This window comes from Hyaloscypha bicolor, assembly GCF_002865645.1.
Source record: "Hyaloscypha bicolor E unplaced genomic scaffold K444scaffold_16, whole genome shotgun sequence".
Taxonomy (NCBI): domain Eukaryota; kingdom Fungi; phylum Ascomycota; class Leotiomycetes; order Helotiales; family Hyaloscyphaceae; genus Hyaloscypha; species Hyaloscypha bicolor.
In genome coordinates, this window is record NW_020194518.1 from 577,502 (window position 1) to 590,454 (window position 12,953).

A 12,953-nucleotide genomic window follows, 5' to 3' on the forward strand; every position below is an offset into this window, starting at 1 on the left:
AACGGCTGGCGTAAGGGCATGATCTGCCAAGGACAGGATATCGGAAACAGGCACAAAACGAAGCTAAGCCAAGAATTGCTTGGACGGAACAATACTAAAGGTCGAGGCATCCTCCCTACTTTGTTCCATAGCTTAGTATTTTCCAATACATGAGATTCTTTGAACTTTGAGCCTTCGACCATTGCATTGATCCCGCCGTCACAGCGGTTGAGTAGTTTTGGGCGGTTGGCCAGTGAAACCTTCTATCATAAGTCTGTGTTTTTAGCGAAGTTTTCAGGCGTCGCAAAACCAAAGTTGTGACGGCGGGATCGAGGCAATGGCCAGGGCTCAAAGATCAATGAATCTCATGTATTGAAAATACTAAGCTAAAGAGAAGAAGAAGAGAGAGAGGGAAGAAGGAGGGGATAAAAGGAGGGAAGTACTAGCTAAAACCACTAAAACGCCGGCTAAAACTAGTCATGTGACAGCCACCCCCTTTTGGCCCCAGCCAGCGCCGTCACAGCACGCACCCGTTGGTGAGACCACTGGCGGCAGAGGGGCGATTGTATGGTCCAGGATCCAAAGGACCTCGCTGGGCCCAATACCCGGATTTGAGATGGTGGAGACGGCATGGGCGGTAGTTGAGGGCGGTGGAGGCGTCGATCAGTGAGCAACTGCGATCTGGAAGAAGTGAACCGACGATGGGCTATCCCCTTGGTTATAGTTTCCACACTTGAAGTAACTTAGGGGGGCATCTAAATCAAATGTGCTAAGCTGTATAGGAGCCCCTCCATCGACGAGCACAGACAGGACGTTGCTCTCATACCGGATCTCGTAGGTAAAGACTTGACCAACAGGTATCTGACCGAGGGGCGTAAAGATGGAATCTCCACCCTGTCGTGTTCTCTCGACTCCGATTGCCAGGGCACCAGAAGAGCTGTAATAGAGCTCGGCAACTGGTTTCCTATAATCATAATTATATTAGAAGAGAACTGTAGATAAAGTGGTGGTATTAACTGACGTTGAGATAGAATCGAGGATATGGATCTGGCCGATCACAGTGCCATGACCACTGTTATCTGGCAGAGGAACAGACAAGGTCACTATCAGTCTGTTGTTTTCATCATTAGGATCCCAGCTCCCTTTCTCATGGAGCTCTGTTCGACAATGCTGTGAGTTCGGAGAAGTGACACAGCCACTTGATGCCACCGAGCCCGGTACCTTCATCACAAGGGCGCCATCGCCGCTCTCCGTGAAGAAGTAATCGAAGTCTTGCCAGCCGGAGCAGCCTTGAAGTGAGTTGGAAGATATAGTTTCTACGGCGCCTGGACTGCCTATAGGGAGCTGAAGATCCCATATAGACAGATCAAAATTTCCTCCAGGAGAGCAGCCTGCGTTCAGGGCCGCTACCGAGGTAGCTAAAAGAATAGCCTTGATGACTATTTTCATAACCATATTGAATATTTCCAGAATCTAAGAAATTCTGGAATTAAAGACAAGCAGCTTAGCCTTATATTACAACGATTTCATGAGACAGAGGCTTTTAAATCCTATTTCCTTTCCCCTGATTAAATTTATCTAGTGCGCTAAGTGGGTCTAGCAAATTTTTGATTTTTTTGATTAGTTTATTAACTTAAGCTATATTATAGCAAGTCCGTTAAATTACTTTTCTGCAGGTGCAGGCCCTAATGTTTGTTACACCGCCTTGAGTTCTGCTAAGCAAAAGTCGGCTACAGCGCATTATTACAGGGCATTTCAGCGCAACCCCTGCAAAGGCGGTGTAACAAACATTAGGGCCTGCACCAGCGTAAGTAAGGAAGAGAGTATCCCTTTATCCGGTGAGATATTAGCTCGCTAGCAGCCGCACGCGAATACATAATCCCTTGTTTAGTCCGAATACAACTGTCTCCTTATATTATTCATTCGCATTTATGCGGCCGTTAGCGCTGCCAATGTCTCACCGGACGAAGGGATAGTAAGCCCCTATTATTATCTTAACGAGGAAACAATAAAGTAAGCGGCATATATATAAGCAGTGAGCGTAAGCGAGCTACTGTTTTCGGACGCTAGTACTAAGATTCTAATAGTTTAGTTAATTAGTATAGTATTTAAATGATTATGGCCCACTTATAGTCCACATTACTACCGGATTGCTGGGCATGCAGGAAATTCAGTGTGTTGTGAAGCTTGATGAATTCCTATCTAGCGAGAAGTTGCTATCTGTAAAGCTAAGCGAGAACGCCAATGCGTGATTCCCTAGCAGAATCAAGCGTCTCCTCAACTCAATAATACGTCAAGGGTTGTGTGTAGAAAGTCATTCGCGCCGTGAAGCAATGAGTAATAGTACAAGCAAGCTTGAATATAAATGTGCGTCGACCAGCCCTACCAGTCTCGTTCTTTATCCAGATATTTACCATTTCTATGGCAGCTATCATGGTGCGCTTCTCCATCACTGCATTCCTTACGGTATACGCAGTTCCTGCCTTGGGACATACTCATTTACAGCTGCGGCAGCCAATTGACTTTTTGGACAACAACCCGGCTCTTACACCTCGTGCCTCTACAGACCCCGCTTGCCCTCATGGCTACCTTTGTGGCCAGGAAAGCTGTTCGTCCGACTTTGAATGTGTTGTGACGTCAGCGTCACATGACCTGGCCCTAGCGTGGCACCCTGTATCCTAGTCTCGAGCTCCCCGCTCCTCCTCTTCTCTTCTCTCTTTAGACGTACATATACACGCAATACAGCTGATTCTGCTATCCAGAACACCAGCCACGGGTCGTGATAGAATGCCCTATTGGAACCAACTGTATTGCTTTTGGGAGTGGGGTCGGTACCGCTGCTTGTGCCCCTCTTGGTAAAAGGTTTTGTGCGCTTGAGACAAGTACCCTTTTGGCTGTCGAGTGCCCGGTTGACATGCTCTGCTGGTAAGTTTATACAAATGTTATGGTCTTGGCCCTGATTTACTAACAAGGCTTTCAACCTACAGCCATGGAAACTGTTACAATAGCAACGCGGTGTGCTGTGACAACCCGGGAACACGTTGCACTATTGGCAGCCTCTGTGGTGTGTGCAACCCGGGGCAGACTTGTGGCGATAATGGGGTTTGTCTTGGGAATAACCCAACTACAACAACCCGGATCCCCTTTCTACTGTACCAGCCACAGCAATGAACATTACAAGCAAATTGCCAATATCTTCATCTGGGATTTTTATATCCTCGACCTCCCCGTCACCTAGTATGTCCAGGTCTATATCTGTATCTTCATCTATATCTACTGTACTACGAGCCCTATTATATCTTCAGTGTTGCCACAGAGTCATCCACAAAGCTCCTCGTCGGCAACCGCACCTTCTAGTTTGACATTGACTGCAACATCTTCATCCTCTACCTCTGCGATCCCAACTCCAACGATCGTTCCGTCATTCTTTTCGTGTGAAGGCCTAGGCTGTTTATCAATGTAGATGTTACTCCAGCCCTTGTCAATGGCATGAGTTCTGACCCTGCGGGTCTCACAGTCGAGAAGTGTCTCGACGATGCACTCGACTGGAAACATGCTGGAGTTGGATCTAACGGGTAGGAAAAGCCCTATCTTGTTGTCGCTCTACATAGCTCTGTTAACCATATGATGGTAGGAAATGTTTCTTTGCGAACGAGCTTGCTAACCCATCGCAGCACGCTCCTACCAGTGACTGCAACTTGCCATGCCCGGGAGATCCCAAGGAAGTCTGTGGTGGGGTCAGCCGTGTCATGGTGTACCAAGATACAATATGGGATATTACCACGATATCTGAACTACAGGCCGCACTGTTCTCGTTTAATTCGACCATTGTAGCACTTCAGGCAGCGGTAGTAGATTTACAACGAACCGCACAGCAGAGTTCGTCTTCTACCTTGTCCGCGACAACATCGACGATTGCAAACGAACAGGGTAGGGAATAGTGTGACCTCACTCCAGTGCCACCGCGGTGTAATATAGCTATAGTCTAGTTTAGTGGAGGATATACTATAGCGCGGTGGGTGTGGTGCAACTGCGGTTATACCATGGTGCAGCCACAGTTTAAGGGGCAGTCTCGCTTAAAATCATCCAAGGATATCAAGTGACTTATAGAAAATAGAAAATAGCCAAACCTCAACATAATTAAATAATTCTTTTATTATTAAAAAGGATAAATCTAGGGTTCTTAAATGGATTGAAAATCTTAATTTTAGGTGTGGTAGTTATGGAAATATATTTAAGTGCTTAATCGGGAATTCTTGAAGCTATTTACCGCGTTTCTCGCTCTAGCACCGGGAGAGATTTTTTTTTTTCCAATTCTAGCCTCTCTCGAATTCCTCTCAATCAAAATAAGAGATATTGCGCAGCTAAGTATACGTATGACATTGATTCAAGAGCATGGTGGTTGGAAAAGACTTAGCAAACTAGCCGCATAACACTAATGGTACCTCAAATTCTGCTGCACGGATCACGCCGACTTTTACTTCCATTTTCGATCAAGACAAGATCACAACTGCACTTACCACACCAACCCTTGCTTTAAATTGTAAAGGGACTGGGTTGAAAAACCATCAGAAGAGGGATATCCAGAACCCAGCCGACTTTGCTGCACTGATTGGAAAAGTCCAGGACACAGAAACTGTCCCAGGTTCACCTTATCACCTCAACTGGCTTACCCACGGTTCCCTTAAAGTTGCACTTACTGGGACACTTACAATTCTTAAATAACCTTGCTAAGACGAACTCTAGCACAATTTAGTTTTAGAATCGATGACTCCTTTTGGTATACTACTGAGGCTGCTGCTGCCAATGTTCCTATCTATGTCCTAGATCCAGGATTCGATTTGAATCACCCGGTCAGTCTTATATCTGTGGTCGTTTGTAACGAGGCTTATTAATTCGCAAACCAGGATATAATGGATTCTAGTGCCAGAAACAACTTTGTTGGCTATATTTGTATTGACCCCGACGAAGAAACTGAGCAATGATGTTCACGAGTCGATCCCGTACTATGAAGGACACAGCCGCGCATGGCACCGGTGTTGTTGGCCTAATCGCTGGAGCAATGGGTGGTGTGAACCCAAATGTACTCATTATCCCTTTAGCTTTGGACCCCTCATTGTCCACGCTCTGTATACTCCGCGCTCTTAGGACTGGACTGTCGCTGCAACTTGGGACAGCGACCCCCTTCCAGTTCATAACCGGAATGTTCACTCCACGAAGAGCAGTCCTGAACTTTTCGGCTGGGACCCCGTTTTTGCCGGACATTGGTGTGGGTGGGGGCGCTCATGGTGCCTGGGAGGCAATGCTACCCCGATTAAACGCTTCTAATGTCACAACCGCCGGTAATGATGGTCCCCAAGCCCTCGTTACCAATAGCTCGCCACAAATTCATGGAGGGCCAAATTCGACACTTATTGTTGTAGGCGCAACCGACGCAAGTGGTCTTCCGACACTTTCAACTCAGTTTGCACCTGCTCATTTGGCGCTTGTCGATATTTACGCCATTGGCGAAAAGGTCTTAGTACCCTGGGCCGACCTTGGCGTTCCCGGTCAGAGCAACCGCTTTACCACCAGGAGTGGTACATCTTTCGCCGCCCCGATCATTACTGGTCTCCTTTCAATGCTTATCGCTAGACAAGATGTTACAGGCACAGTCAACAATGGAGTTATGGCCAAGAACGTATTAAGAAACCAAGCCATCAACTTCAAAGGCCAGGTCTGGTCCAATATCGAAGGTTATTTCATTCCACGGGCTGCGACTCCTTGGGGCCCAATAGCTTGCCCACAGCCTGCAAGGTTCTTCAACCCAATGACAAGCTTCTCGTTCCAGAATGTACCTACAAACGTGCCAGTTATTGCGACATCTGCAGTAACCTTAAATTTTGCGTCATACACTGTAGCTCGCCCAGTAAGTTATGTTTTCTCTATATTAATCCGGCCTATGATGCCATTGTAAATTACATAGCTGATTCACTACCAAAGATTACTTGTGTCTCAATCCAGTCTCAGACTCCATATAGAGTACCAACGTCTATATTTTAGTTGTAATGTTCTGGTTCCTGCCTAAATTTTTCGGCAAATATCTCAAATGCCATAAAAAAGTCGATTTATTTCTCAAATGCCATCCTTTTTTCGACATAAATATCTCACTATGCCATACTTTCAAACCATTCTACTATTAGACCTAACAACTTTTCCCTGAGCTACCTCCTCATTTACCCTATCCACAGCTTCTATTTCCTCAGCATCCGAATCATTCAAACCCGATAATTCTGAGGATATATAACTCTTATTCTCAGACTCTGTCCAAATCCCCAAGTTCAACTATAACTTTTCCCTAGTTATTCTCTTTCTCTCGGTCTACGCCCACTTGATACTGGTTGATCTCAATGACTCCCCTTATTATGACCCTAATCCAAAAAAGTAGAGCATCTAGTCCGTTGAATTCAAGGAGTAATTTATAGCAAATGCTCAATTTTACATTATATTACCCGGCCTAATTTTGGCACGATTTCACGCGGCAATATTATCACGACCCGGAGCGGAAGACCTGAAGGCAAACAGCTCTGTTGGGTGTGTATGTAAACGTCTAAAGAGAGAAGAGAGCGGGGAGCTCGAGCTAAGTACAGGGTGCCACGCTAGGGCCAGGTCATGTGACGCTGACGTCACAACAAATATGGGTTCTCACTCTATTAATTAGTCAAGCAATTAGTCTTACTATTATTATATTATCTAAGCCGCAAGTCACGTGTGGGTGCTATTAATAGCAGAATTGACAGTTCTTCAAGACAAGCTCAAAAGCGATATAATGTTCGTTCACCACCAAAACCACCCCCAATTTCCTAATTAGGGATTCTACCTGGGCTATAGCTAAGTTACACACTTCAGGCCTGGCTAAAATCGCGAAATCAAAAAATCAGAAATCAGAAAATCAAATCTCGCTTCCGCGTTTTGTCCGCTAGCCAGGTCTGGGCCACTGTACTGTACAGTACATGTGACCATTGGTAGAACTCAACCACCGAGCTCACAAAAAATAATGCTATGGACGTGTCGGTCAAAGGCAAATTTACATTTTGATCTTGCGTTCTCTCTACGGCCTCGTTTCCACGAAATCGCGGCTCATGCCCATCCGTACAGCAACCTAAATTAGCTCTTCTACCGATAACCGTTGCGAGACGCTGGCCTTGGCGATCATCGCCTCTTCCATGCCAGCTTCAACCACAAGACTAAAACAACATAGTCTCTGCTCTACGATTGTTTCTTCAGCGAGTCTGATATATATAGTGTCACTCGTACGCTCGACCTCGAACCCTCATCTGCAGTGCAGAGCGACCACAGGGCTGAAGTGTGCCTTCCGAGCATCCTTGTTTCTGGCGTGTGAGCCTGAGCCTTCTGGGCACCTAACAAACCAATTGGCGGTTTATGGTTTTTGAATATCAAGATCGTCGTGTTGTGGCTATGCTCAAATCTCTGGCTCCTCGCAATCTGGTGTAGTGCTCTAGATATTCATGTTGCAGGAAACCCTTGTTCAAACCCCTCCTCGTTTGGGTTGAAATCGAAGTGGAGTTCCACAAATCGAATGATCTATCGTATGGACTGAGCTACTATGGATCCTATCAGTGCCGCTGGTATTGCGCTGAGCGTAGCCTCGTTAGCTGGTCAAGTGTTCACAGGATGCATCCAAGGTTAGGATCCTCGACCAAAGGCTCCGCAGCATTGACACTAAATATAGGCATTCAATTCATCATCACCGCCAAAAATCTCCCAGAGGAATCCAAATATCTAAACCTGAGATTGCGGATGGAACAGCAACGACTCTTTGCCTGGAGTGAAACGTCAGGTCTCCTTGATCTTCAAAACGACAACGACCGAAAAGTCCGAGAATCAAATACCTTTGTGATCCACCGAACCACCATCTTGGATCTTCTCGTTCAGATCCAATGTCTATTCCAAGAATTTGAGAAGGCACAGAAGAAGAATTCACATCTAATAGTCGTTCCCGAGCCCGGTGGCTCAGACGATGATTTCGTACATGACCCAGCGAAAGATTCTTCCACCGCCCACGTACCTTTGCCGGAAAGACGAAGGCACTTTATAATCAAGGCCATGAGCGCTCTCAAGTCTACGACAGAGGACAATCTTAGTGAAGGGAAGCGAAGGCTCAGATGGGCAGCCTTTGACAAAGACGCATTTGAGGAACTTCTCCGGCGCTTTTCGGCGTTGAACGACAACATGACGGATATTCTGGATGCCCGGTTACAGACTGAGATTCATCGTACAACCCAAGACACGAACCGAGGTGTTCTACAACTCCACAAAGATCTCTCATCCCTCCACCGGCTCGTCATGGCTTTAGATATCAAGATGCAAGCGCATGCATACCCCGTTCCTGCAATTCCTGAGTATGCTCCAGCGAATGATGCTTCCGGTCTTCGTCTCCTCGCTCAGCTAGCTAAATTCAAGGCGTTCAACGAGTCCCTTGAGAATGAAGGATCTCCTTGGGACGATGCAACGGCATTGGTTCTAAGTCTTGGCCATCCAGATGCAGAGAAAGCCAACACCAGAATCAATCGATCCGATATTATGCTGGAACCAGTAAAGTCTGGCAGCGATTCAAGTGCAATTCGTTCCGAAGCAATATATAGGCAGAACGGGACTCAACGTGTATGGATTGAGTGGAAAGACTACGATTATCAGCTGCCAGGATCTCCATCACCGCCACCTCTCATCGTAGATCGTGTTCAGAGACTTGCTTCCTTGCTTCACCACAAACCAAAACCAGAAGCTTTCAGAGTGCCACATTGTTTGGGGTATTTTGACAATGCGAGGCGACACAACAATTTGGGTATCGACACCGAGGGTGACGATGACGGTGTAGATACTCGGATTGGCTTCGTTTTCGAGAAGCCAAAGGACCAAGATATCTCTCCGGAAACACCACCGATATCTCTTTTTGAGCTCATCAACTCCTCGGCAAAGCCACGAGTCACAGAAAGGATTCACGTTGCTCACGCAATAGCGAATTGTCTTTTGTATCTCCACAGCGTTAACTGGTTGCACAAGGGTTTAAGATCTCACAATATAGTCTTCTTCCCCGTCACCACAAAGTACAAGGACGGAGTAAGGACTAAAATAGATTACAGCAAGCCCTACCTCTCCGGGTTTGACTTCGCTCGACCAGCAAGGGCAGATGAGCAAACTGAGATCCCCGGCGACCATGGAGCCTACAATTTATATCGGCATCCGCATACTCAAGGGCATGGCTTCGGACCGCGGGAATCTTTCCGGAAATCCTTTGATATCTATAGCTTAGGGGTGGTGATGGTTGAGCTCGCACACTGGGCAACTATTGACAAAGTTCTGGAGTTGCAGATGGAAGGCAGGATGCGTGTAATGAACCGGGTTAGAGAGATGCTGTTGGGTGAAGACAGGTTACATGAAGTTGGTGCTAACATGGGGGAGCTATACGAGGCTGCCACCAAGAAGTGCATCGCAGGCGGCATGGAGTTGGGTATTAGAGAGGTGGAGGATGAAAGGAGCGATGCATCAGCCTCCAGAATGTCTATGGTCTTCTATGAGGACGTGGTAAAGAAGCTGGGGGATGTGAGGGTCTAAATGACTAGATTCCAGGGGTGCTCTTCGGAAAGCAAGCTGTCCATCTTATTGCTTTTGCTCTCACTTGTTACAGGTTGAGCAAGGAACCCCTTTTTGGTGTTCCCCCGGATACTCCGCCTCACACAAAGTCGCACTGGAGGAGAGGAGACGCCCACGTAATCGTCAGCACAATCAGCGCAGTCCTGATCACTCCCACGCTCAACCAACGCAGCTCTGCGACTTACAGGGCCGCTTGACCACACCTCACTTGACAAGACAAGAGACGTCATCACTGCATCATTGCATTTGGGGGGATTTGAGCAAGAGCACCTTGGAAAGGAGAACAAACCCAAGCTCATACTTCGTATTGCAGGTCGCACCATCATATCAACGAGAATTAATTGAGTCCTGTGTGACCGGAATGTAGCTTACTACTCACCAACCTCGCCGACTCGCCTAGAGTTGCTGCACAGCTCACTCGTTATTCGACCCTACAAGAGCAAGGGTTTGTCTTCCTGCCGCACACTCCTCAACCCATCCTGCATATTCGCGAGGCCTCCTCTGTCTTGGTCGGCGAACACCTCTCATTCTGCCGCGGACAATGGAGCCTGCCACTGCCACCGCTGCTGTGGCAGATGTTCCTGTTCCTGTCCATGCCCATGTTCACGTTCCTGCTCCTCTCGAGAGCCCCACTACCGCCAATTCCTCGACTTCCCCGAGCTCGGAAGGCGATCCGCAAAACGAGCGTCAGCCCTCGCTAGCATCCACCTCGACGCGCCCCGACCAGAGCAAAGAACGCATCACAGTGCCTTCCGCGTGCGTCCAGTGTCGATCTAAGCATCTCAAATGCGATGGCTTGAACCCTTGCACGCGCTGTTCGTCGAATAGCTTCGAGTGTATATACGTGAGGAGTCGCCGAGGCTTCAAGGGCCCCCGCCGCAATGGAACAAATGGAACCCCAAACAAGGCCAATGCTGTGTCTGGACCTGTTGATAGAAGCTGTCCCATGGTAAACCCTGGTGCAGCAAGAGGCGCCTCCAATGTTCCCAGCGGCCTGGCCACTCCCCCCGATCACAGACTGCAGACTTTACCCCATGGGGTCGATCTCCCGCTTTTTGACATTGGACAAGAGCTGGTTTCGTTCGAGCCCAAGCCCTTGCCCTCCGGATTGGACCTTCGAGAAAGATGTATCGAAGCTTTCTTCTACCACTTCTATCCCGCACACCCCTTCATCTTACCACGAGATGCCTTCTTGAAGCTCCGGAAGGAGAAGCCACTGGACGCTTTGGAGGCGGCAATGCGATATGTAGGCTCGTTCTACGTCCCACAGGCCCCGATTGTAGCGTTAGAGCACGAGGCAGAACGCACTGTCTATAATGCAGACTGCCCCAGGGATGGTTTCCGAGTTCAGGCCATGCTGATCCTCACAATTGGTCTTGATGGATATAGATATCAAGAGAAAGCCCTTCAGATACTTGTCGATGCCCAGGAGCTGGCCCTTGAGTTTGGTATGAATAAGCGTGAGTTTGCTTTTATCAACGGGAACGGCTCGGAGCTTCTGGAAGAGAGCTGGCGCCGAACCTGGTGGGAAATGTATATTGTGGATGGTATGATCGCTGGGGTCCATCAAAAGAGCACATTCCCAATGAAGGATATGCCTGCTGATGTTGGTCTGCCCTGTGAGGAAAGGGACTATGTATCTGGGGTGAGCCGTGAAGCCTGTGTTCTCAAACCTAGAATGCTGACATTTACCGCAGGTCATACCCTCGCCCCACTCCCTGGCGGATTTCGATGAAGAATCGTTTGATGGAAGGGATTTTAGTTATTCCTCTTTCACTTACCGTATTGCCGCAATTCGGAATCTTGGAAGAGTCCTCCAATCACGTCAGATCATGCTTCCGGACAAGCCTACCATTGATAGGATTGACGCGTACCTTGTCAATTGGAGACTTCATTTGCCAGAGTCGAAGAAGGATTTCATCAACACTGAAGGCCAACTCGATGAAATGTTGTTCCAAGCTCACATGATCACAGAAGCGTAAGTTATTCCATTTCTCGTGGAGGCGATATTGATCAAGATCTAGAACCACTATCCTCCTTCATCGTGAACACTCCGAACTTGACTCGAGTGTTGCCAGGAACGTCGACTCCTGCGCTCCACATAAACCAATCATCCCAGGTCAATCTTACAACATCCACGCAGCAAAGACCATCCAGGCGGCACAAGATGTGTCAAAGCTCATTCAACTCCCAGTCCCCCTGGTCAAACACACCCATTTCTTCACATGTGTGGTTACCCTTGCATCTATTGTGCATCTGTCTTGTTGGTCTGTTATGATGCCACTTGTCCACGACGATGATCTTAAGCAACAGCTGCGTTTGAATACAGGAGCCTTGAAGACGCTCTGGCAAGTCTGGCCGTCGGCAGGAATGGCGTTTGGGCAAGTCAAAGGCGTTGCTCAAGAGATATATGCAGCCAAGAAACAGGCAGCTGAGGTTGGATTTTGGGCTAATCTCACGGAGGATGAGGTAATGCGAAGTATGATTGAGGATCAGACTATCATGGAGGAATTGGAACTGTTTGATGATGTCGTTGGACCAAGGTTGGGATCGGCATAGTGGTTTATGGTTCATGGTTTGCGGTTCATTCATGTATATCTAGTAGGGGCATAGGTTTTATGGGACCGGGTTTGAAGTAAAATAATGAATTGATGATCATTGGAGCATCTTCAGATAATCAGAAGCATTACTGTGCATAAAAGTGAGCCGTAAGTGGAGGTGATGCATGCGAAGGACCTGTAGTCACGTGGTCAGCATATGGTGGGGTCAAAAATGCGCGAAATCAACGCGGCCGGAAATCTTGACGCGTCCATTGCACATCAATCCCTCTATCAAACAATAATCTGCGGTACCCAGACGGTACCCAGAAACTCCAATTAAAGTACAGCATACCCTCTCACGAATCTACACCTGCTCTGCGACACCATCCTCGAGATGGAGCCATCGGAATCCACAACCACGCTTCCCAGCACGACAAACGAAGACCTCACACCCCTCGAGCAAGATGTCTTGGACGAATATGAGCGCTTGGCAGAGAATATGAAGAAGGTGAATACTGCTGCTCGTGTATTTCACGCTTCAATTAGAGAGGAAGTACTAAATCTGTGGCAGCTTGCAAGCCTCCTCGATACAATGGCGGGCAAGCCAACGGCAGAGATCTTGGATGGGCTGCGGCAACTGGAGCGCAAGACTAGCTTGGTGTTTACGTTATTGAAAGCGAGTGTGTATAGTATTGTGTTGCAGCAAGAGATATACTCGGGGGATCAAGTTGGTGGGTCGGAAGATGGTGGGAGGTGAAGTTGAGGAACACGGGCGTTTTG

At 47.7% G+C, this 12,953-nt stretch overlaps 7 protein-coding genes across 7 annotated transcripts; 6 read left to right on the forward strand and 1 right to left on the reverse strand.

The window, feature by feature from the left end:
• Positions 1-642: 642 nt before the first annotated feature.
• Positions 643-1,428, reverse strand: K444DRAFT_519085 (polysaccharide lyase family 7 protein; the record flags this gene model as incomplete). Its single annotated transcript, XM_024873925.1, has 2 exons — positions 643-943; positions 1,001-1,428. The coding sequence occupies 2 exons, from the start codon at positions 1,426-1,428 to the stop codon at positions 643-645; spliced, it is 729 nt and encodes a 242-aa protein (XP_024742211.1).
• A 1,480-nt stretch (positions 1,429-2,908) lies between these two features.
• K444DRAFT_177176 (uncharacterized protein) lies at positions 2,909-3,343 on the forward strand. The gene has a single exon (XM_024870783.1). It carries the CDS (start codon positions 2,969-2,971, stop codon positions 3,215-3,217), a length of 249 nt encoding a protein of 82 aa, XP_024742212.1. The 5' UTR covers positions 2,909-2,968; the 3' UTR covers positions 3,218-3,343.
• K444DRAFT_177152 (uncharacterized protein) lies at positions 3,220-3,991 on the forward strand. Its single transcript, XM_024870782.1, has 2 exons — positions 3,220-3,554; positions 3,614-3,991. Exons 1-2 carry the CDS (start codon positions 3,469-3,471, stop codon positions 3,918-3,920), a joined length of 393 nt encoding a protein of 130 aa, XP_024742213.1. The 5' UTR covers positions 3,220-3,468; the 3' UTR covers positions 3,921-3,991.
• A 972-nt stretch (positions 3,992-4,963) lies between these two features.
• On the forward strand, positions 4,964-6,021 carry K444DRAFT_702925 (subtilisin-like protein; the record flags this gene model as incomplete). Its single annotated transcript, XM_024888060.1, has 2 exons — positions 4,964-5,887; positions 5,983-6,021. 2 exons carry the CDS (start codon positions 4,964-4,966, stop codon positions 6,019-6,021), a joined length of 963 nt encoding a protein of 320 aa, XP_024742214.1.
• Positions 6,022-7,585: 1,564 nt separating this feature from the next.
• On the forward strand, positions 7,586-9,594 carry K444DRAFT_518897 (uncharacterized protein; the record flags this gene model as incomplete). The annotated part of the gene is made up of 2 exons (XM_024873905.1): positions 7,586-7,664; positions 7,712-9,594. The coding sequence occupies 2 exons, from the start codon at positions 7,586-7,588 to the stop codon at positions 9,592-9,594; spliced, it is 1,962 nt and encodes a 653-aa protein (XP_024742215.1).
• Positions 9,595-10,174: 580 nt separating this feature from the next.
• Positions 10,175-12,192, forward strand: K444DRAFT_518763 (uncharacterized protein; the record flags this gene model as incomplete). The annotated part of the gene is made up of 3 exons (XM_024873896.1): positions 10,175-11,278; positions 11,331-11,611; positions 11,658-12,192. The coding sequence occupies 3 exons, from the start codon at positions 10,175-10,177 to the stop codon at positions 12,190-12,192; spliced, it is 1,920 nt and encodes a 639-aa protein (XP_024742216.1).
• Positions 12,193-12,576: 384 nt separating this feature from the next.
• On the forward strand, positions 12,577-12,900 carry K444DRAFT_486404 (DASH complex, subunit Dad3; the record flags this gene model as incomplete). The annotated part of the gene is made up of 2 exons (XM_024873121.1): positions 12,577-12,681; positions 12,745-12,900. Coding segments are annotated over 2 exons (261 nt in total), but the record flags the coding sequence as incomplete, so codon positions are not given.
• Positions 12,901-12,953: the final 53 nt, after the last annotated feature.

Coding starts and splice junctions, on each gene's coding strand:
- K444DRAFT_177176 (XM_024870783.1), top strand. CDS start 2,969: ATGGAAACTGTTACAATAGCAACGCGGTGTGCTGTGACAACCCGGGAA.
- K444DRAFT_177152 (XM_024870782.1), top strand. CDS start 3,469: ATGAGTTCTGACCCTGCGGGTCTCACAGTCGAGAAGTGTCTCGACGAT. Junction 3,555..3,613: donor GCTGGAGTTGGATCTAACGG/GTAGGAAAAGCC, acceptor ATATGATGGTAG/GAAATGTTTCTTTGCGAACG.